A 21,410-nucleotide genomic window follows, 5' to 3' on the forward strand; every position below is an offset into this window, starting at 1 on the left:
CACATTGAGTGCTGTTCCAAACCAACGAGTGTGGAGGGGGAGTGGGTTATCAAGCCCTCAAACAGCGAGGCCGTTTCTCAATGTCGAGTATACCTGTTGCAAAGCCACTATTTCAAGTATACTACGTCATCGAGTGGCGCCAAATGCTGGGCATTTAACATGCATTAAGGCCCAATCCCAAACCACTCACTCGACCCTTCCCCTCCGTGATGGAGTGAACTCCGTCTGTAGCCACACTCGCAGCTCAACGAGGCTCCCTCCTGTCAGATGGAGGGAGTAAACACAGCAGCAAGCTTTGGGACGGCCTCCCCTCTCTCCGGCAGAAACAGGAAGTGCCGTAACTGTATGTAACAACGGTTTCAAATCAGCATCTCTTAGACAAAAAGTTTAAATGAATAACTCAAATAAAACTCCAAACATCTTTCATTGTGTTTCAAAGCTCTTTTAGTTTTAAACCTGATGTTTATAAGCTTCTTAGTTTTTGCAACGGGCTGTAAATATACACAACTTTATAATAAAATGCACACATTTACCTTTTTCTAGACTAAACACAGGTTTGATCCTAAGTTAAAAACATATGAGGTTATCATGAGGTTGTTAACATCGCAGTTTATCAGTGGATGTTTGCTGGAACTACTTGTAAACAGCTTGTTTCCTGACGGACACACACAGCGTGACTCCGGTCAGGCAGAGACCGGTCTCAAGTCAGCACCGCTGCAGACTCGCTGTTTGAGGGCTTGATAGCCCACTCCCCCTCCACACTCGTTGGTTTGGAACAGCCCTCAATATGGCGGACCCTCCGTGTGAACGCGCAAACGGAGGGGTAGGGTGTAGGGGGCGGTTTGGGAATGGGCCTTAAACAGTCCTTCTGCGCCACTCGATGACGTAGTATACTTGAAATAGTTGCTCTGCAGCAGGTTTACTCGACATTGAGGCTGTGTTTACACGAGAACGAAACGGGTTGTATCTGCTACTTTTCTCTCGCGTATAGCCCGTTCGTTCACACGAGGCCGCGGAAACGGACCCCGCAAACGATAACCAGGGCTCTCAAGTTTTGAACAGAGTTCAGAGTGAGATTTTGGCAGCGGTGGGGACGGTGGTCTTATCTGATAAATGACACATAAATTCATACAAATAAAAACATATTTATTTCATTCTTAGTGAAGGGATGTGTGTGTGTGTGTGTGTGTGTGTGTGCGTGTGTGTGTGTGTGTGTGTGTGTGTGTGTGTGTGTGTGTGTGTGTGTTGGTGGCAACCCTCTCTGCGTCGGCATTAGAGTGAGGGAGCACTAGAACAAGTTGAGCTATTTTAGTGAGCCTCCCAAACTGGCTCAAACCGGTCACCTTTAAAAAAAGGAACCAAGAGACTCTATTACTCAAATGCTTTGCTTTTGATTTCAATTGATTATGTGTATGTCATGTGGTGCCAAATATGTCTTACCTGGCACTTGATTGAGGACATACTCCCCCAAAACTCCTCAACATTAAAGGTGGTGGGATCTTGGGGCATGGGGATATCCATCAGCTGATATTCCAGGAACTCCTCACACACCTTGTCCTGTTCCTCCGGCCCATGGAAAGGTAGTAGTTCCTGAAATCTAAAAAGAGCACCATGTGTAAATAACTGATTAATGTATTCAATCAAAGTATTGAAATCCTGGAAAATGTTGAAACCCTTACCTGTCTATTAGTGCTGGGGGGAAACGATTATTTCGAAAACGATTAATCGGGCGATTATTTGATCGATTAGTCGACTAATCTAACGATTATTTTTCTGTGTTTGAAGTGCGATTGCGAACTGCTTGTTGCTTTGTTTACACACCCACGTGTGTGTAGCGACGCGTCGACGCGGAAATATGTCGTCGACGATATTTTGAAGTCGACGCTACAGCACTACTGTCTATAAAGTATAGGGCAGAATGTCTAAATCCTACCCGGATACAGCCATGTTATTTTCTAATTGGCTGTTCGATAGCTTACATTCTTTTGATTGGTTGATGCGTGGCTACAGTGATTCTGTACTAGTTTGTTTACAAAATTGCGGCGCAACTTGGTGGGCGGTACCCTGGAAATAAATCTCTGCGTGAGAAATACAAGGTGTGGCGTGTGAGCGTGTGAATGGAGTGGAATGCGTGTGTCTCACGCCAAATGCGTGAGACTTGAGAGCCCTGGATAACGGGTCCCAAGGTGGATAGATCTGAAACTGGAACGCTCTGGGGGGCCAAACGGCTCTGTGTGTACGCCCTATATACGATCATTTCCTGATAACCATGAAGCCATAGCCCCGCCTCTCCCCACCTCTGCTGCTCACTGCTGTAGCATGGTCAGTAGCTACTGTCAGTAGCTACTGACCATGCTACTGACCATGCTAGCTACAGATGTTAGTGCAAAATCTACAGCTCCTCTACCACATCCATCAGCAACAAGTGGACATGGAGAATTACATGAACTACATGTTGCTAAATTAATGATGTTGAGTGGTTCATTTATATGACAATGAACATTTTATGTAAACATGAAATTGAAATATAGCATCATGTATTTATATTTTTATAAAAAATCAGAGTTAGTGAAGAGTCATGTTTTTTTTTTTGCAACATTTTTGCACACTGTAAATACTTTTGGTTTTGCACTTTTGTAAATAAATAATTCAAGCACATTTATTTTCATTTTTTTTAATAAATACATATATTTACTTTTAAGTTCTTGATCATACTGAAATTGATGTAAATAAATACAGAAATAAATACGGAAATAAGTAAAAGAATGAATGAATGCGCTGCAATAAATAAATAAATGTATAAGTAAATGTTTTTTATAAAGCAGGATTATTTAAATGTGTAGGGTATGAGTATGGTGTGATTACAAATGTCAGGAACAAATAAATACTGAAAATAATAAAGAAAATAATACTTTTATAAATGTGGAAGAAATCAAAAAAGTAAAACACATTTAAAAAAATTAAATAAAGCAGCAAAGAATAAATAAAAGCAGGAGCTCCAACAAGCTGTTTAGGACAGAGTGAATACACATACTATACAGAGATGCTGTTTGAGAAACCAAATGCGATTTTAGAAAATTACACAATTTTTAGAAATGGCCATGACATGGGACCTTTAAGATTAAAACACGTATTATGTATATTTTAAATAGGGAGCACTGCCCTCTGCTGGTGAAATATGAGAATACAAAGTTTACTGCACTGGATATTGAATGGTTGTCCCATCCAAGTAGTAATAGTTAATTTCATCTTTCGTAATGTGAATTAAATTGTGTTTCTACGAACTTTATTATTAATACAACTTACTTTCTTGTCAATATTTGGGTCCAGTCCTTTTGTAGAGATTGGTTTATCTTGGTAAGCATTACACATGAAGAAAACTATTATACAGACAGATTTAAGTTTTTAATAACATACTTTTATTATATTTTGCTGTACTGTTGTGTCTTATTAGATGGGACATGAATCATAAGTCAAACAGATAATAAATAAATGTATTGCTAAATCTACGTTCATTACCATTTATGTATTGCTGTGTCTGTGTGCTAACAAGGTAGGAGGTCCTAACCTCAGTCTGAAAGTCTGAGTCGAAACAAGTGTTTTAATACAAATCAAATATATGCATTTTCCTATATCCCATATTTAGGTCAAACAGAATTTTGAATACATGTTTAGATATAATGTAGCATGTTTTAAAATACGATGATGATAATTATAATGTCTAAAATGTAAGGTTACATGTTTATATTTATGTATAAATTCATTTATTGATATCCATATGTATTCATTTGTTTCCGTATTTATGTCTGTATTTCTTCCTTTCTTTATAATCATGTTGTGTTCTGTCCATAGTTTATGTCCTTCACATTCTTCAATGTCACTGAAAAATAACAAAAAGAACATTTCATTTAAGTTTCCAACAAGTAGCAAATAAATGGTCTCCATGTTCGTTTCATTACTAACAGACAGAAAAAAAGATAGTGTCAGAAGTGGGATTCGAACCCACGCCTCCATTCGGAGACCAGAAATCCCATTGACAGGAAGGTTTTTCACCTTGAGTCTGGCGCCTTAGACCGCTCGGCCATCCTGACAACTGTGCATGAAGGCAGAACTACAGACTACTTGAATGCTACTCTAACAGCTGTGGTCTCGTTGATGTTTTTCGGGGCAGACAAAAGACGTTTTAAATATCTTATCAGCTGGTGTTAGTGGCACAGAAAAGCAAAATAGGGTTTTAACACGTACTGTTAGCGTCTGAGTTAATAGTAACATATCTATTTATGGAAGAATTGTACTCGGTTTTTGTCTTTCCAAGGGATTTGTTGAAGTATACACCAATCCAAGCCGTATCCAAGAGTCCTGAGAATCATTACTGGTGTTTTATCATGTATAAGTACTTTGTGTGTCTAGTCGGAATTCTCTAACAGCGATATCCCCCTGAACACGCCAGATGTCTTCCAATCTAGGAAGCTAAGCAGGGTCGTGCTGGGTCAGTACTCGGATGGGAGACCGGCAGGCAATATACCCTTTGCCATACGTTTTTTTCTATCGACTTGTGTTTTACAAAAAAATAAACATTAAGTCTGACAGTATTTTGAAAATAATGTTTAATATACATTTGTATGTTTATAAAATCATACGGTTTTTTTTTTTAAAAATGGTGAAATTAAAGTTTAAGATTCATGTAATATCTAATATACTGTAAACAGGAACAACACCCAAGTACAATAATAATAATAATGGTATGTACAAAGTCAGCCTTAATAGACAATAATAGTATAATGTAATAATTTTTGTATTTTTCACTTTTCATGTTTTCCAATATTAACATAATCCCTACAAACTGAGCCAACTTATTGGAAAAATAAATTAGGTAACATCAATTATACATTTCGTTTAAACATAAATATGAATTCACATTAGGGAAGATACAAATTCACATCGATTGTCTGGTGCAAAAGGTTTTGTAATTATCATATATCACCACTAGAGGGCAGTGCTCCTTCTTCTATGGAGACAGGACTTTGAAAACCAGAGCCAGAATAAAAACTCCAATTGTTTATTGGACTTGTTCCGTAATGTAATTCAGTGTAATTGTAGGAGCTTTATCCTAATACTAAAGCTACTGTGTGGTTTTTTAACTCCCGGGAATTACCTGGTTGATAAACTGTGTGGGTAAGATAAATTACCCACTGTGCATCCGATCATCAGATCAAAGGGGGTGCTGGGGAACTCCAGTTCAAAAACCCGCTCCTGCCGCCACTGCGTCAGGTCGTTGTGTCCTTGGGCAAGACACTTCACCCGGATTTGCTCCTGTGGGTATTGTCCACAGTACATGTATGATACTAATGTGTACTTGTAAAAGCGCCTCGATGACTTCGAGGCGTGAAGATGGACGGTGTGGCGCAGTGCGCTGTGCAATGATCACTGTGCGTCTGTAAAGCCGTTGTGTCCTTGGGCAAGACACTTCACCTGAACTTGCTCCTGTGGGTATTGTCCACAGTGACCATTGCATGTATGATATGTGTAATGTGTATTTGTAAAGCGCTTTGAGCATCTGGAAAAGCGCTATAATAAATGTAAGGAATTATTATTATTAAATTACATTACATTTAGCTGACACTTTTATCCAAAGCCACTGAAAATAAGTGCATTCAACCATGAGGAAACAACGTCAAAAGCAAGAATCCTGCAGGTGCATTTCCCATCTATAAACCCAGCCAGATGAAGTGCTGCTGCATTAACTTCCCCTGACGGCCCGTACACACGGCGGCGTGCGTTGAAGCTTCAACGCTTCTGCCCATTCACTTTGAATGAGGTAACGTCATGCTTTGCCGAACTGCATTGTGGTCGCTTCGCTTTGCTCGCGTTGCTCGCTTCAATAGTTGAGCAATGTTACACTTTTGATGCTTCGACGGCGTCAGCCAATCAAATCATATGCCAGACAGTACATGCTTTAGCCCAGGGGTGGCCAACCAGTCAGAGGTTAAGAGCCACATTTTGTCTATGTTACTGCAAAGAGCCACATCAAACACACAGTCACTGATACCGCTTGTTTCAGTTTTTGTTTTCTGGAGACAAGATTTCAATGTCACTGATGCATTTTTGTGGCATTGGGATATATATTTTTTAAATCCTCTGGAGCAGAGAGGAGCTGTGGATTATTGTTATTGATTAATGCATCAGTGTTTCTTAGGGTCAAAAACACTAAACTCACAACTTGAAATGAAAGCGTTTAGTTTATTTAATAAAAGAGCACACAGAAGTTATAGATTATTTGCAATTTGGTGCTATATATATATTTAAAAAAAAAAAAAATTCTATATATTTTTTAAACACCTTGAATTTCAAGGGGTGCGCGGGGCTCCGTTGGTGGGGCGCAGCGCCCCTCCAAGACAATGGTAGGGGAAACACTGGATAGTGTTTAATCAACGATAGGTTCCCCCCCCCCCTCAAAGATGATTGGTTCACTGCATCACAGGTATTATTGTGATTGGCTCTTGGGCCACATCAAAATTAGACGCGCTGTCATCCTCTCATACTGACACCTGACACATACACACCGCGGGTTGGCCACCCCTGGGCTAGAGCTTGTACTGGCATATGATTCGATTGGCTGACGCTTCCGTCGAAGCGTCAAAAGTAGAACATTGCTCTACTTTTGCAGCGAGCACCGCGAGAAAAGCTACGCTTTGCTCCCACAATGCAGTTCGGCGAGACGTCACCCCATTAAAAGTGAATGGGCAGAAGCGTTCAATGAAGAATTGGTAGGCTTGTTATCAGATGCAGCAAAATAGAATCCATTTATTGTCTATTGTTGTGCATAATAAAGTATAGTTCATATCCATCAACATTCCATTAATTCATTGCCGAACAAACAAATTGAGCTGTACTCACAACCTCGCGCTACGGCGGTCAAAACCATGGATGTATAATAAGAACTGGATACAGCGTGGGAGGCGGGGCCTCATTCATTTCTATGAGAGTTGCTCATTGGCGCATGATGATAGAATGGCCCAACTTTTGAGAGAGTGAAACGTCACAGATTACCCGGCATGCCTGAGAAGTACCCGTATGTGCGCTCATAGCGCATGCAACTTTAACCACGCCGCCCAAAATGCTCGTTCACAACAAGCACATCAATTTGCGTACACGTAACATAAAGACGTAATATAAAAGTACATAACGATTGATGTGTAAATTAGCATAATTACTAGCTAGCTGCTAACTGCCGCCCATGCTGCCGCCTCGTTAATATCAAATCCATCATAATAACAATCCAGTACCATGCTGTCATGAACGTGCGGTGCTGTTACGTGTTCGCAAATTGACGTGCTTGATGTGAACGAGCATTTTGGGGAGCATGGATAAAGTTGCGCATGCGCTATCAGCGCACATACGGGTACTTCTCAGGCATGCCGGGTAATCTGTGACGTTTCGCTCTCTCAAAAGTTGGGCCATTTTATCATCATGCGCCAATGAGTAACTCTCATAGGAATGAATGAGGCCCCGCCTCCCACGCTGTATCCAGTTCTTATTATACATCCATGGACTTGATCCGGAAATCGATCAAGACACGCCATTTTGAAGGACGTCCCAATAGCTGAAATGCACACGGAGGTGTCGAGGAGGGGTGAGGGAGGAGGGGTGCGGGAGGAGGGGTGAGGGAGGAGGGGTGCGGGAGGAGACGAAAGGGAGGATACACGAGAGCAGACTACGCGGAAGTGTTTTCACTACTCGCGTATAAAAGCCCCGCCCCCACCTTCACAGCTGGTCGATTTCAACAGAGGAAAACCGACAACTGGAAGATGAGTGGAAATGCGTCACATAAACGTATAAGTGCTCACAGCTCCGTGGGAATTATTATGTGCAATTCATTTCTTAAGGTTATACTAACAATTTAAGTCATGTTTAATGATCTTGAACGTCACTAAAACATAGCTCTTAAGAAAGCCATTTCATAAATGGCTAGATCTTGATAAATAACAATTATTTGTATTGTTTTGTGTTAAAATATTCAGGAGTTCAATTATTTAAAATTCGCAGTCCTGAATGTGGGGATCTACAGGACACACATTTTCAGAGTAAAGGCTTTCACATTACTATAATTATATTTTTATTTAAATGTAGGCTACATTTTACACAACAACGGAACACCAAAAGCAGGACCAACCATCATACATTGAATTCCTTGACTAACAAGAGAAAGATTCATTCATTTAAATAAATATTTAACAACAAATGGGCCGGTTCTAAGGGGTTATTCAGTTAAGCCCGATGAGAGGGGATAATTATTGAAGTTTAATTTGCGGTTTTTGGCACCTGGTGATTATATATATTGTGATGATTGACATAATTCACCCACGGAACTCCATCCATCCATCTTCTCCCGCTTATCCGTGGTCGGGTCGCGGGGGTAGCAGTTCCAGCAGAGAGCCCCAAACTTTCTTTTCCCTGGCGACATCAACCAGCTCTGACTGGGGGATCCCAAGGCGCTCCCAGGCCAGCGAAGAGATATAATCCCTCCACCTGGTCCTAGGTCTACCCCTTGGTCTCTTCCCAGCTGGACGTGCCTGGAACACCTCCCTAGGGAGGCGCCCAGGTGGCATCCTAACTAGGTGCCCGAACCACCTCAACTGGCTTCTTTCGACGCGAAGGAGGAGCGGCTCAACTCCGAGTCCCTCCCTGATGACCGAACTTCTCACCTTATCTCTAAGGGAGACACCAGCCACCCGGCGGAGGAAACCCATCTCGGCCGCTTGTATCCGCGATCTCGTTCTTTCGGTCATGACCCATCCTTCATGACCATAGGTGAGGGTAGGAACGAAAATGGCCCGGTAGACAGAGAGCTTTGCCTTCCGGCTCAGCTCCCTTTTCGTCACAACGGTGCGGTAAAGCGACTGCAATACCGCTCCCGCTGCTCCGATTCTCCGGCCCATCTCACGCTCCATTGATCCCTCACTCGAGAACAAGACCCCGAGATACTTGAACTCCTTCACTTGGGGTAAGGACTCATTCCCTACTTGGAGTGGACAGTCCATCGGTTTCCTGCTGAGAACCATGGCCTCAGATTTGGAGGTGCTGATCCTCATCCCAGCCGCTTCACACTCGGTTGCGAACCGATCCAGTGAGTGCTGAAGGTCGCAGACCGATGAAGCCATCAGAACCACATCATCTGCAAAAAGCAGTGGTGCAATCCTTAGTCCCACGGAACTATGGGTTATATTGTTCCGTGCGGACATTTATGAGTCCAATCAATGAGACGAGATTGGAGGTGTTGGTTAAAGCTGCCCTGCCCTATAAAAAATACACACCAGTTTTGAATTTGCTATTCTTAAGAAGCATTGCCAGATGTGAACCATGCCTCGCACAAAAGAGCTCTCAGAAGACCTACGGTTAAGAATTGTTGACTTGCATAAAGCTGGAAAGGGTTACAAAAGTATCTCTGAAAGCCTTGATGTTCATCAGTCCACGGTAAGACAAATTGTCTATAAATGGAGAAAGTTCAGCACTGTTGCTACTCTCCCTAGGAGTGGCCGTCCTGTAAAGATGACTGCAAGAGCACAGTGCAGAATGCTCAATGAGGTGAAGAAGAATCCTAGAGTGTCAGCTAGAGACTTAAAGAAATCTCTGGCATGCTAACATCTCTGTTGACGAATCTAGGATACGTAAAACACTGAACAAGAATGGAGTTCATGAGAGGACACCACGGAGGAAGCCACTGCTGTCCAGAAAAAACATTGCTGCACGTTTGAAGTTTGCAAAAGAGCACCTGGATGTTCCACAGCACTACTGGCAACATATTCTGTGGACAGATGAAACCAAAGCTGAGTTGTTTGGAAGGAACACACAACGCTATGTGTGGAGAATCCAAAGGGTTCACATACTTTTTCTTGCAACTGTATATACATATATATATATATATATATATTGGGGACAGGTTATATATTTAAAAAAAATATTTTCCATGTCATGTGACCCAATGAATGCAAATGAAAGCAGCAATGTTTTACTGCACTGATGAAGCACATTTCAATAGGATTTTAGTGGTATTATTCAGATTTTATAGGAATATTGGTATGAGAATAAAGGGGAGTGCTCGCATATATTGAACTTAACTGCTTATGTTTTTTGAAAATATTCTATTGTATTATTTTCAACTTCTTATGATTATATTATTATTATAATTTAATTCTAAAATGAGGCAACCCCATGAAGTATTCTGATTCTGATTCTGGAGAAATCAACAGGTTGGTGTTTAATCCATGAGGTTAAACTCACTGTAAATGCTGGGTTACAATTTTTTCTTCGTCACAGTGAAAAAGGAGGAGCGAGATAACGGTGAGTCTTTATGACAGAGAGTTAGGGTCACAGAGCTGCCTCTCGTCTGGTTTCTCTCTGAGGATGGAGACTGAACTCTGCTTCCCACTCCTCCTCAACTCCTCCTGCAGAAAGCCTCTGCAGCACCGAGCCTTCATCCTCATTTACAGCCTGCTGGCGTGCATCTCCGTGCTCACCGTGGCTCTAAACCTGCTGGTCATCATCTCTATCTCACACTTCAGGCATGACCATTTACTAACAAGCGTCACCTAGAATGTTTAATGTCTTTACTTGCATGTCTCTGCACTTTATTTTACAGGAGTTGCCCTTTGAACAATAGAGATATTTCTTACATTAAGACATTCACATATATTGCATTCAGCATTAAACAAACTTGCTAGAAATGTTCCTACTATGAATAATAACTCTGCACACGTCTTTGATTATTGATATTAATGTTGGAAGCTGCTGTATGCTCTTTGACTTTCCTCCTCACACAGAACATATATATAACTAGTACATACTGCGTAACATTAATGCACATCTTTGCATGTGTCATTTCTTGTACGTACTTTAAAAGTTAGCAAATTCCTAAAAATTGTTTGCACATTTCTGCACAATGCTGCCACTTTTAAACCGGCACAGCTCTTCCACTTGTAAATTCCGCGATACTGCACTTTTTTGTACGGTAATTAGTCATACTCTTGTTGTATTTATTTTAATGCATATTGCACAAAAGCTAGTGTGGTTGTTTGAAATGTACATTTCAAGTCCTAGGCTCCTCCAACAATGCAACATATACTTAAGACATGGATAAATAGGAAGTAAAATAGTGCAAAAAGAAGAATACAATGGTGCAGTAAAATGAAGGATCTAGTAAGCTTTGTACATCTTAGACGGAATATGAGAAACCAGAATGTTAAATGTTAAAAATATTAAATGTACAGAAGAATACAAATACAACTGTAATGAAATATATACATATATACAGTAAACATGTAAACATGTTTTGCATTTTATTAGTACTATTACTGCTATAACTTATAACTCTGCAACCATCAAAATCAATGATATCAATGTTGGAAGCTGCTGCATAATATTTGACTCTGTACTTCTTTAAAATATACAAACTGGTACTAAGTATATTTACATTAATGCTTGTGATGCCTTTGAGTCATTCCTTAGACTCCATTTATGTAAAGTCTTTGATTATACTGGAAGTTTTGCAAGTTCTTAATTTGCTTTAAAAACTGCACACCTCTTCCACTTTTGAATGTGGCTCTAATGCCCTTTTGAGTCTCAGAAATGTGTCGTGTTCTTATTGTATTTTCAATTGTTGTATATTTATATCTCTTGTAAACTGTCTTTTTAGTTTAAGATGTAGAGGTTTAGCTGTGTTATGCACAAACGCAGCTGTTATCTGAAGTCCTGGGCTCCTCCAACTATGCAACCTGCTTTATACTTAAGACATAAATAAACAAGAAGTAAAATAGTGCCATAAAAAAGTATGCAATTGATACAATAAATAAGTAAGATATGTACAGGTTTGATAGATAAGATAGAGAATGTAAAATAAAATACTGTACAGTAGAAACAAATCTGTAATCATATTTAAATATGTGTCTATCTAGAATGACCTGAGATGAAATACTTCTTTACTGTTAGAATAGTTTTAAGAATACATTTTATAATACTTCTGTATCTGCTCTTAATTTACCACCAAAAATACCAAAGTATGTGTAATATTACCTGTCAGTTTTACAGTTTTAGGAAAAGTTTGCATAATATTTCTAGATGTACTTAATGAGTTTATGTATGTACTGTATGTGTAATAATACCTGGCATTAAAATCAAATTTCATTTATACTGTTTATCCCGAAATATACATTTCTCTGAGAGGGCTTTACACCATGTACAGATACTAAATATAAATGATAGACTAAAATACAATATAATAAAATCACAATATAGACGATCCATATGTAAAAACTGATGATGTAAACATTAACATATAGTTGGTATTCTGATTATGTTACAAATATATGTTTTATATATTTGATTGCAAGATTAAACATCTTAATATAGCAATGTAACATAATGTTACATTGCTATATTAAGATGTTTACTGCAATTAAATCAAAATGTATTTATATAGCCCAATATTGTGTCAGTGGGCTTTAGAGATTAACAAACATAGATGACAATGTACGATATAGAAATAAAAGAAAATTGTAAGAAACATGATAAGAACGTGAATTACAAATAATATAATATAATAATAACAAAAATACATTAAAAATACAGAATCAAGGCTTTTATGGTCATGTGTACATAGCTACAGTGTAGTTATGACAATGACATTCTTAGGTCACAGGCTCCTCCAACAGTGCAACACAATAACACAGATAATAGTGCAAGTAAATCAAATCAAATATAATATAATAAAAGTAAACAATAAACACTAAAGCAACTAAATAAAATACCATGACATGTAGGACTCAGGAAGTCATGACTTTTTTGTGTATTTAACAGAATAATGTAATATATGTTCACTGGTGATATTCTTCCTCTCCAGGCAGCTGCGGGCCAATTAAAAGTAGGACACAGGCCGCATTTGGCCCCCGGGCCGTAGTTTGGACACCCCTGATGTAAACATATATATTTGGTATAATTAATAACATAAAATTCAACAAAAAGACAGTAAAAATACAAAAAGCAATTAAATAAAATACCATGAAATGTAGGACTCAGGAGGACAGAACATAAGGTAATCGGAATGCACGTGGGCCTATTTTGTGTATTAGATAGATAGATGGATAGATAGATGGATAGATTGATAGATGGATAGATGGATAGATTGATAGATAGATAGATGAATAGATGGATAGATGGATAGATAGATAGGTAGATAGATGGATAGATGGATAGATAGATAGATAGATAGGTAGATAGATAGGTAGATAGATGGATAGATGGATACATGGATAGATGGATAAATAGATAGATAGATTGATAGATAGGTACTTTATTAATAATGTAATATGTTAATGTTCACTGTTGATATCCTTCCTCTCCAGGCAGCTGCACACCCCCACCAACGTCCTCCTCCTCTCTCTGGCCGTCTCAGACCTCCTGGTCGGCCTCTTCATGATGCCGCTTCAGATCATCCTCCTGAGGGGCTGCTGGGATCTCGGGAGCTTGATATGTGGAATGTTCTCCTACACCTCCTTTATCCTCACCTCTGCCTCGGTGGGAAACATGGTGCTCATATCCATCGACCGGCACATGGCCATCTGCAACCCCCTGAGTTACCCCACTAAAGTCACTCAGACGAGGGTCAAACTGTGTGTGTGTCTGTGTTGGGCCTCCTCTGTTTTCTACAACGGCGTGATACTCATTGACTTCCTAAAGCACCCGAATATATACAGTTCCTGCTATGGAGAGTGTATAGTCATGATTAACTTCATCACAGGGTCCGTGGATGTCATGTTCACGTTTGTCGGCCCCATTTCTGTCATCGTAGTCCTTTATATGAGAGTCTTTGTGGTGGCTTTGACTCAGGCTCGAGCCATGCGCTCTCATATTTCAGGCGTCACAATCCAGAGTTCGATGGTCACTACCAAGAAGTCGGAAAGAAAAGCAGCCAGGACTCTTGGCATTGTCATAGTGGTGTTTTTAATGTGTTTCTGTCCTTATTTTTACCCCTCTCTTGCGGGACAAGACTTGATAACCGGCGTTGAGTTTTCAACGTTTGGGATCTGGCTTTTGTTTTGTAATTCCTGTGTGAATCCACTGGTGTACGCTCTCTTCTACCCCTGGTTTAGGAGGTCTGTTAAACTCATTGTGACTCTTCAGATACTGCAGCCTGGCTCCTGTGACGCCAACGTGCTGTAGAGGAGAGCGTGTAGTAGTATATGGAAAGTGTGATTTCCCTCATTAGCACTGAAAAAATAAAGGACGGAATATAATAACTTTGCAGGACAGGATTATTTTTTTTAAAAGCTGGTAATTAAAGATCAGATTCCCCCAGGTGGCTCTGTTTTCTATAATGGTTTGATAAACTGCAAATAATGACTTTTGAAAAGCATAATAAACGTGTTAAGTCTTACCTTTTTGTCGAATAAGACATAATAATAATCAATAATAATAGTCATGAATGTTTTGCTCATGAAAAGTAATCTAATTTTAAGAACGTATATCGAAACTGTTCTTTTTAAATTATTCTATTCTTCTTATATATTTGAGAGTTTTAATTAAAAAGTTGATTAATTAAAGGGGCGTAGGCCCACAGCTGTGACAACTCAGCAATCAGGACGAGTGTCCATTTTAGACAGCTCTTTCCTGGAGCGTCAGCTTCAGCGTCAGACAGACAAAGACAAAGGAGTCCTGCGGGAGTCACGAGGGAGGTAAAGAGGAGGCAAATCCAACTTTGATTGAGCTACGTATCGCTGGTGTTTTTAGCCCCTCATGCTATAATCATGTGTATTTTTTCCATTCCTGTTCATGTGTCCTCTCGCAATTATTACTGGCCTCGTGTATCTCCTAATCGTTATAACCGGCCTGCTCTCGTCTATCCCACATGCTCCACTGAGATCCAACATCTAGTTTCAGGTGGCCTGTGGAACTGCCAGTCAGCTGTTCATAAGGCTGACTTCATCTCTGGCTATGCTTCCCTGCAGTCTCTGGATTTCCTTTCTCTCACTGAGACCTGGATTGCTCCATCCAACACATCCACCCTAGCAGCTCTCTCCACAGCATATTCCTTCACCCATACACCCAGACCCACTGGCAGAGGAGGTGGCACTGGTCTCCTGCTCTCTCCCAAATGGAGCTTTTCCCTCTTCAAGCTACCTAACTTCACTCCTTCCACCTTTGAATTCCATGCCGTCACAGTAACCCATCCTATACAATTTACCATTGTTGTTCTCTACCGATAATCTCCTCTCACACATCCCAGAAACTGGCCCTCCCACAGTACTTCTCGGAGACTTCAACCTCCAGACAGGGAAGATATCTGAACTAACCGCCTTTGCTTTCTCACTGTCTCCATCCCCACCGACTCATAAAGCTGGCAATGTCCTCGATCTCATATTCTCAATATTCTCGCGCTGTCTTTAAACAACTCTCCTGCTATCTCCATCAGAACAACCTTCTGGATCCGCACCAGTCTGGTTTCAAGGCAGGTCACTCCACAGAAACTGCTCTCCTTGCTGTCTCTGAGGAACTGCACACTGCTAAAGCAGCCTCCCTCTCCTCTGTCATCATCCTTTTGGACCTGTCGGCTGAATTTGACATTGTGAATCATCAGATCCTCCTTCACACTCTCCAATAACTTGGAGTTTCAGGCTCTGCACCTTCCCTCCTCACCTCATACCTCAAAGACCGTACCTACAGGGTAACTTGGAGAGGGTCAGAGTCCGACCCTTGTCAATTAACTACAGGGGTCCCTCAGGGATCTGTTCTTGGTCCCCTCCTCTTCTCTCTGTACAAAAACTCGCTCAGATTGGTCATTAGCCTGCATGGTTTTCATACCACTGCTATGCTGACGACACCCAATTAATTCTGTCCTTTCCCCGCTCAGAGACCCAGGTCGTCGCATGCATCTCTGCTTGTCTAGCTGATATCTCTGAGTGGATGTCTGCTCACCATTTCCAGCTCAACCTTGACAAGACTAAACTGCTTTTCCTTCTGGGAAAAGATTGTCCCACTCTTGACCTAACAATCAACATCGGCACCTCTGTTGTTTCCCCGACTCAGACTGCAAGGAATCTGCAAGCTCATCCAGAATGCAGTGGCTCATCTGGTCTTCAACTTTCCAAAATGTTCCCACACCACGCCGCTCCTCCGCTCCCTTCACTGGCTTCCAGTAACTGCTAGAATCCACTTCAAGACACTGGTACTTGCGTACCATGCTGCGAATGGATCTGGCCCTTCCTACATCCAGGACATGGTTAAACCATACACCCCAGCACGTGCACTCTGCTCTCCATCAGCAAAACGGCTCGCTGCACCCGCACTGCGAGGGGACCCAAGTTCCCACCAGCAAAAACACGTGGGTTTGCTATCCTGGCTCCAAAATGGTGGAATGAGCTCCCCATTGACATCAGGAAAGCTTACACATCTTCCGGCGCAGACTGAAAACTCATCTCTTTCGACTCTACTTCGAGCGATATAATTACTAACAAAGCACTTATATAATAATAAAGGACTGGCTTATCTAAAGCCAGTTGAGTAGCACTTGAAATGTTTTGGCTCTATGAAACCTATGATTCTGTTTTCTTCAAGTTTGTATCTTCTTGGTCGAATGCACTTCTTGTAAGTCGCTTTGGATAAAAGTGTCAGCTAAATGCAATGTAATGTAATGTAACAATGGTTTGCATACATTCCCAGCATTAAAATAATATATTTTTCTTGTTTTAAGAGTGCATTTACTCACAAAACTTAATTTAAATATTGAAGAGTCTTATGAGATGACGAGACATGTTAAGCTTGTTCATCTTTTATTAATCTAATGGACTTTCTCATACATCCTAATATATATAATGTCTGCTATGGAGAGTGTAGTTACCCCTGGTTTAGGAAGTCTGTTAATTCAGATAATGCAGCCTGGCTCGTGTGACGCTGTACAGAAGAGAGTTTGGTTTAAAGATTGTTTTTAATCCTAATTGCTGGAGAAATAATGGAGAGATTTGATAAAAAAAACAAAAACTTTGCAGCACTCTCTGATGGGTTGTGGGAGTGAGTTCCAGAGGGAGGGGGCAGCGACGGATGTGGGTGGGGATTGATAGGAGGTTGGCTTCTGATGAGCGCAGGCAGCGGGAAGGGGTGTGGTGGTGCAGCAGGTCTGTGAGGTGGGGGGGGGGGGGGGCCTGATTGTGGAGGGCTTTGTGAGTAATGAGGAGGACTTTGAAGTTGATTCTTTGACGGACAGGGAGCCAGTGGAGGTTCTGGAGGACAGGAGTGGTTTGGTCTCGGGAGCGGGTGTGGGTGAGGAGGCGGGCAGCAGAGTTCTGGATATTTTGGAGTTTATTGAGGAGGTTGGATGGTATGCCATAGAGCAGTGTTTCTCAAACTTTTTTTCAAATGTTTTAAATTTGAGTGTTTCCTATCCCCTAAACCTCCAGGGATGTACACAGTTTAATACTGGCAACTTCTTATTATGGGAAATACGAAAACGTCTTTTAAAACTACAATTCCCAGCAGAGACGTGCCAGAGAACATGTTGCAAAACACACAATAGTGTTACTACACAGTTACTACATGTGTAGTTCTGTGGACGGGGCCTGTTTTGGACAGTCTGCTGTGGTTCCATCCCATTTCAAAGTGCTGTTCGACGCTCGGCGTAACCCTCGGCGCACACTCAAACATCCAATCAGAGCTTGAGGACTATCACAGGGTTTGTCAAGCGAAGCGGAGAGAATACTTACTTCCGGGGGTGTAAAATTCTCTAAAGCAAATGAGCTGCTCCGACTCTCGGTCCTGACAGACTCCAACTTGTGTTTATTAATCAAACAATAAATACACACAAGGATAAGTATGGGTTATTGTTGAGTAAATAACAGTTTGTGGTTTAGAAAATAATACAAAATTAGAAGGAAAAAACGATGAAACAATACAGATTTCAGTATTCTGAGCCCCTACTCTCCCCATAACTGACGGCAACACACGTCCTACATTATTCAATTAAAATAAAGAAGTAAAAACAATAAGTTTGGCTTGATTTTGAGTAAGAAAAAGGTTGATAAACGCTGTGAGAATGGATCTGTGGAGAGCATTTCGCCGTGATCCAAACGTGTCTATTACCAACGTTCAGGGAGCTCTATGCAAGTCAATGGGATGCCCTGCCCGTTGAAAACTGACGCGCAAGGGGTACCCTGTACGTAATAAAGTGACGGGAAGGGGCCCTGACCATCCGTCAACATGTGACGGGTTGGGAGTGAGAACGTGTTGTTGGTACGGGATGGGGGGCCGATGATGATGATGTCTGATTTGGCACAGTTTGAGATAGTTTGTTTGCATCCATGCTTTTATTTCTGAGACAGTTGGTGAGAGTGGAGTGTGTTGTGGGGGTGATGGTTTTTGTTGAGATATAAAGTTGGATGTCATTGGCGTAGCAGTGAAATTGAAGGTTGTGGCGACAAATTATTTTGCCAAGGGGGAGCTTGTAGAGGATGAAGAGGAGGGGGCCAAGCACCGAACCCTGGGGGACGCCTTGGGACAGAGGAGCAGTGGAGGAGGTGCAGTTGTTGATGTTGATAAACTGATGTATGTCGGTGAGGTAGGATTTCAGCCTGGAGAGTGCAGTGTCGGTGATGTTGAGGGATGATTCGAAGAGAGACAGCAGGATGATTTTTTGATTTTTGATTTTGTCGAATGCTGCGGTGAGGTCGAGGAGGATGAGGATATACTAGAGAATGCAATTCCTGAAGAAATTGCTAGTGGGAATGCTTAATGCTGAAAAGCTGACCCTGCATTTTTCTCATACTGATATCCTGAACAATCTGTGCTGTTGTATTTGCTGTAAAGTGTCTCTACTGTAGGCTATTTTTATTTTATGTACAGCACTTTGGCTCGACCAAAAATCGTTTATAAATGTGCTATATAAATAAAATTTGATTTGATTTGATTTGGATTGCTATGCTGAAATGTAATTTGTAAGACGAAAGTGAAGAATTTAGATTAAAATGATACATGAACACTGGGGGCTTGAATGTGTGATGAGAGAAGAAAAGAAAGTAAAAAGGCTTGGAAAAGCAGCAGAATATTTGAACTGCAAACTATCGAACTAACTTGATGGCAAATGATCTGTCGCCATGGCAACGGTATTTGATGACACCCCATAATACGCTTAGTTGCGTTGATGGCTGCATTGTTACCAAACCTGTGAAGTTTTGGGCTGTTTGGAGCATTTTCACTGAAGTTATGAGAAAACCGTGTTTTATGGCGAGCATTGTGTTGCCATGGCAACGGCATTTGAAGAAATCTCAAAAGTGTCCCGTAGATGTTTTCACGGCTGGACTATTAGCACACATGTGAAGTTTTAGCACTTTTTGACAATTTTCATAGGAGTTATACCAATATCGTGTTTTATTGCAAGGGAAGCGTTGCCATGGCAACAACTTTTGAGGAAAACTCACTAATGGCACATAGACATGTTGATGGCTGGAGCATTAAATGTCATCTGAAGTCTGTTTTTTTTTTTGACGATTTACATATCAGTTACAATATCGTGTTTAATGGCGATGGATGCGTTTCCATGGAAAAAGCCTGTGGTGAGATCTCAGATTTGGCGTAGAGCTGTTGAGGCATGGAGAGGTGATATACAAGCGAAGTTTGGGGGACGATCGGACCGTGTCCATTGGAGTTACAGCGGCATCGTGTTTCCATGGAAACGACATATGATGACATAATTGACGTAGAGCTGTTGAGGGCAGGACCATTAACCATTATCTGAAGTCTGCTGCTGTTTTATGGCGAGGGATACATTGCCATAGTAACACCGCATTACTTAACATCAGATTTGATGGAGAGCTGTGTTAACCATTATCTGAAATCTGCTGCTCTGAGCATATCAGTTGGAGTTATGACATCATCGTGTTCCATGACACAGGTGTTTATATTTGAGCTAACTACGTGTCCAGAGATCAAAGGTTGCCATGGTGATATGCAGTAATCAGTGAGAGGAGAGCATTTTCATTGTTCTGAATGAGAGATAAACTTCTTACATGTCAATCAATCAATTAATCAATCAATCAATCAATCAATCAATCAATCAATCAATCAATCAATCAATCAAGTTTATTTATATAGCCCAATATCACAAATGTTACATTTGTCTCAGTGTACTTCACAGTTTGTACAGAATATCAGTATGACAAATACGAAAACCCTCTGTCCTTAGACCCTCACATCGTACAAGGAAAAAAATTCCAGAGAAAACCCACAGTTCAAAGGTAAAATGGGAGAAACCTCAGGGAGAACAACAGAGGAGGAATCCCTCTCCCAGGACGGACAGACGTGCAATAGATGCCGTGTGTAAATTGAAAAGATAATACATTTTCAACACATGTGAAAGTTTTGTTGAAGAACCATAACAGATGTCGGTGAAATTTCAAAGCGTGAAGCATGTCAAGGAACTTGAGCATCTGAAGTGTACTTTTTGTGTACTTTCGGGTCAATAATGTGGCCTTTTTGGCAGATTAACTGCTGTGGTGGGGAAAGATGAGGCTGAACTTACAATGGGGTTTAATGGAGACATTTTGAAAGTTGTTCATGCCCTCAAGAGGCATTTTGTTTAATTATTTTGCTTAATTAAGTTTTATTATTCAAGCTACGAGATGTTTTCCTACGTTTCTCATGAACACTTATATCTCTGAAATGTAGGGTTTGGGAATTATGGCAGGTTTAAAAGAAAATATGAAGGTAAAATTAAATCTGTCCTCCACTCTAGCTGTGACATCATCACGCACTCTAAAATCTGAAGAAGGCCTCTTTACCAAGGTCTGAACAATGTTTAATATCTCTAAAAGTACGAATCAGATTTAAAAGTTCTGTTACACAAATAATGCCAGAAAGATGTGTAACATTTTAAAGTTGAAATGAGGTTTCTGAGTGAAAGTATGAAGGAGCAGTTAGCAGTTGAAGTTGCATAAAGATTGTTGAAGTCTGAAGAGTTTCTCCATTGACTTCAATGTTAAAATTGTTGAGGAATTATGGGATGTATCTCTGGAATTATGAAAGTTATGAATAAGAAAAGTAATAGCCATCGATTCCCGACCGAGCTGATCGTTTTGTTGTTTGAAATGAGTTTCTGCGATTTGGAATGTGGGTGCAAAATAACCCGGCGGAATAATAAAGAATTTTGTGCGTATAATGTATCAGCATTCCCAATAAAATATAATAATAATAATAATAATTTTAGTTTTTTTAACTTTTACGTTTTCCAACATTAATCATAATCCCTACAAACTGAGCCAAATTATTGAAAAAATAAATTAGGTTACATCAATCATACATTTAATTTAAATATAAATATCAATTCACATTAGTGAAGATACAATAAGATATTGACTGTCTGGTGCAATAGGCTT

At 40.5% G+C, this 21,410-nt stretch overlaps 1 protein-coding gene and 1 non-coding gene across 2 annotated transcripts; one reads left to right on the forward strand and one right to left on the reverse strand.

Annotated features, from left to right (window-relative positions):
- Positions 1-3,981: 3,981 nt before the first annotated feature.
- Positions 3,982-4,091, reverse strand: trnal-caa (transfer RNA leucine (anticodon CAA)). The gene is made up of 2 exons: positions 4,054-4,091; positions 3,982-4,027 (listed from the first exon to the last, which is right to left on the reverse strand). It is a non-coding gene; the product is annotated as a tRNA-Leu (tRNA).
- Positions 4,092-10,404: 6,313 nt separating this feature from the next.
- LOC117467001 (trace amine-associated receptor 13c-like) lies at positions 10,405-14,214 on the forward strand. Its single transcript, XM_034110549.1, has 2 exons — positions 10,405-10,562; positions 13,398-14,214. The coding sequence occupies exons 1-2, from the start codon at positions 10,405-10,407 to the stop codon at positions 14,212-14,214; spliced, it is 975 nt and encodes a 324-aa protein (XP_033966440.1).
- The last annotated feature ends 7,196 nt before the right edge of the window (positions 14,215-21,410 follow it).

This window comes from Pseudochaenichthys georgianus, chromosome 21 (genome assembly GCF_902827115.2).
Source record: "Pseudochaenichthys georgianus chromosome 21, fPseGeo1.2, whole genome shotgun sequence".
Taxonomy (NCBI): Eukaryota; Metazoa; Chordata; class Actinopteri; order Perciformes; family Channichthyidae; genus Pseudochaenichthys; species Pseudochaenichthys georgianus.

What these genes read in the sequence shown, in the direction of transcription:
- LOC117467001 (XM_034110549.1), top strand. Translation starts at nt 10,405, where the DNA reads ATGGAGACTGAACTCTGCTTCCCACTCCTCCTCAACTCCTCCTGCAGA. An exon ending in ATCTCTATCTCACACTTCAG is followed by an intron (nt 10,563 to 13,397) that starts GCATGACCATTT and finishes CTTCCTCTCCAG; the next exon opens with GCAGCTGCACACCCCCACCA.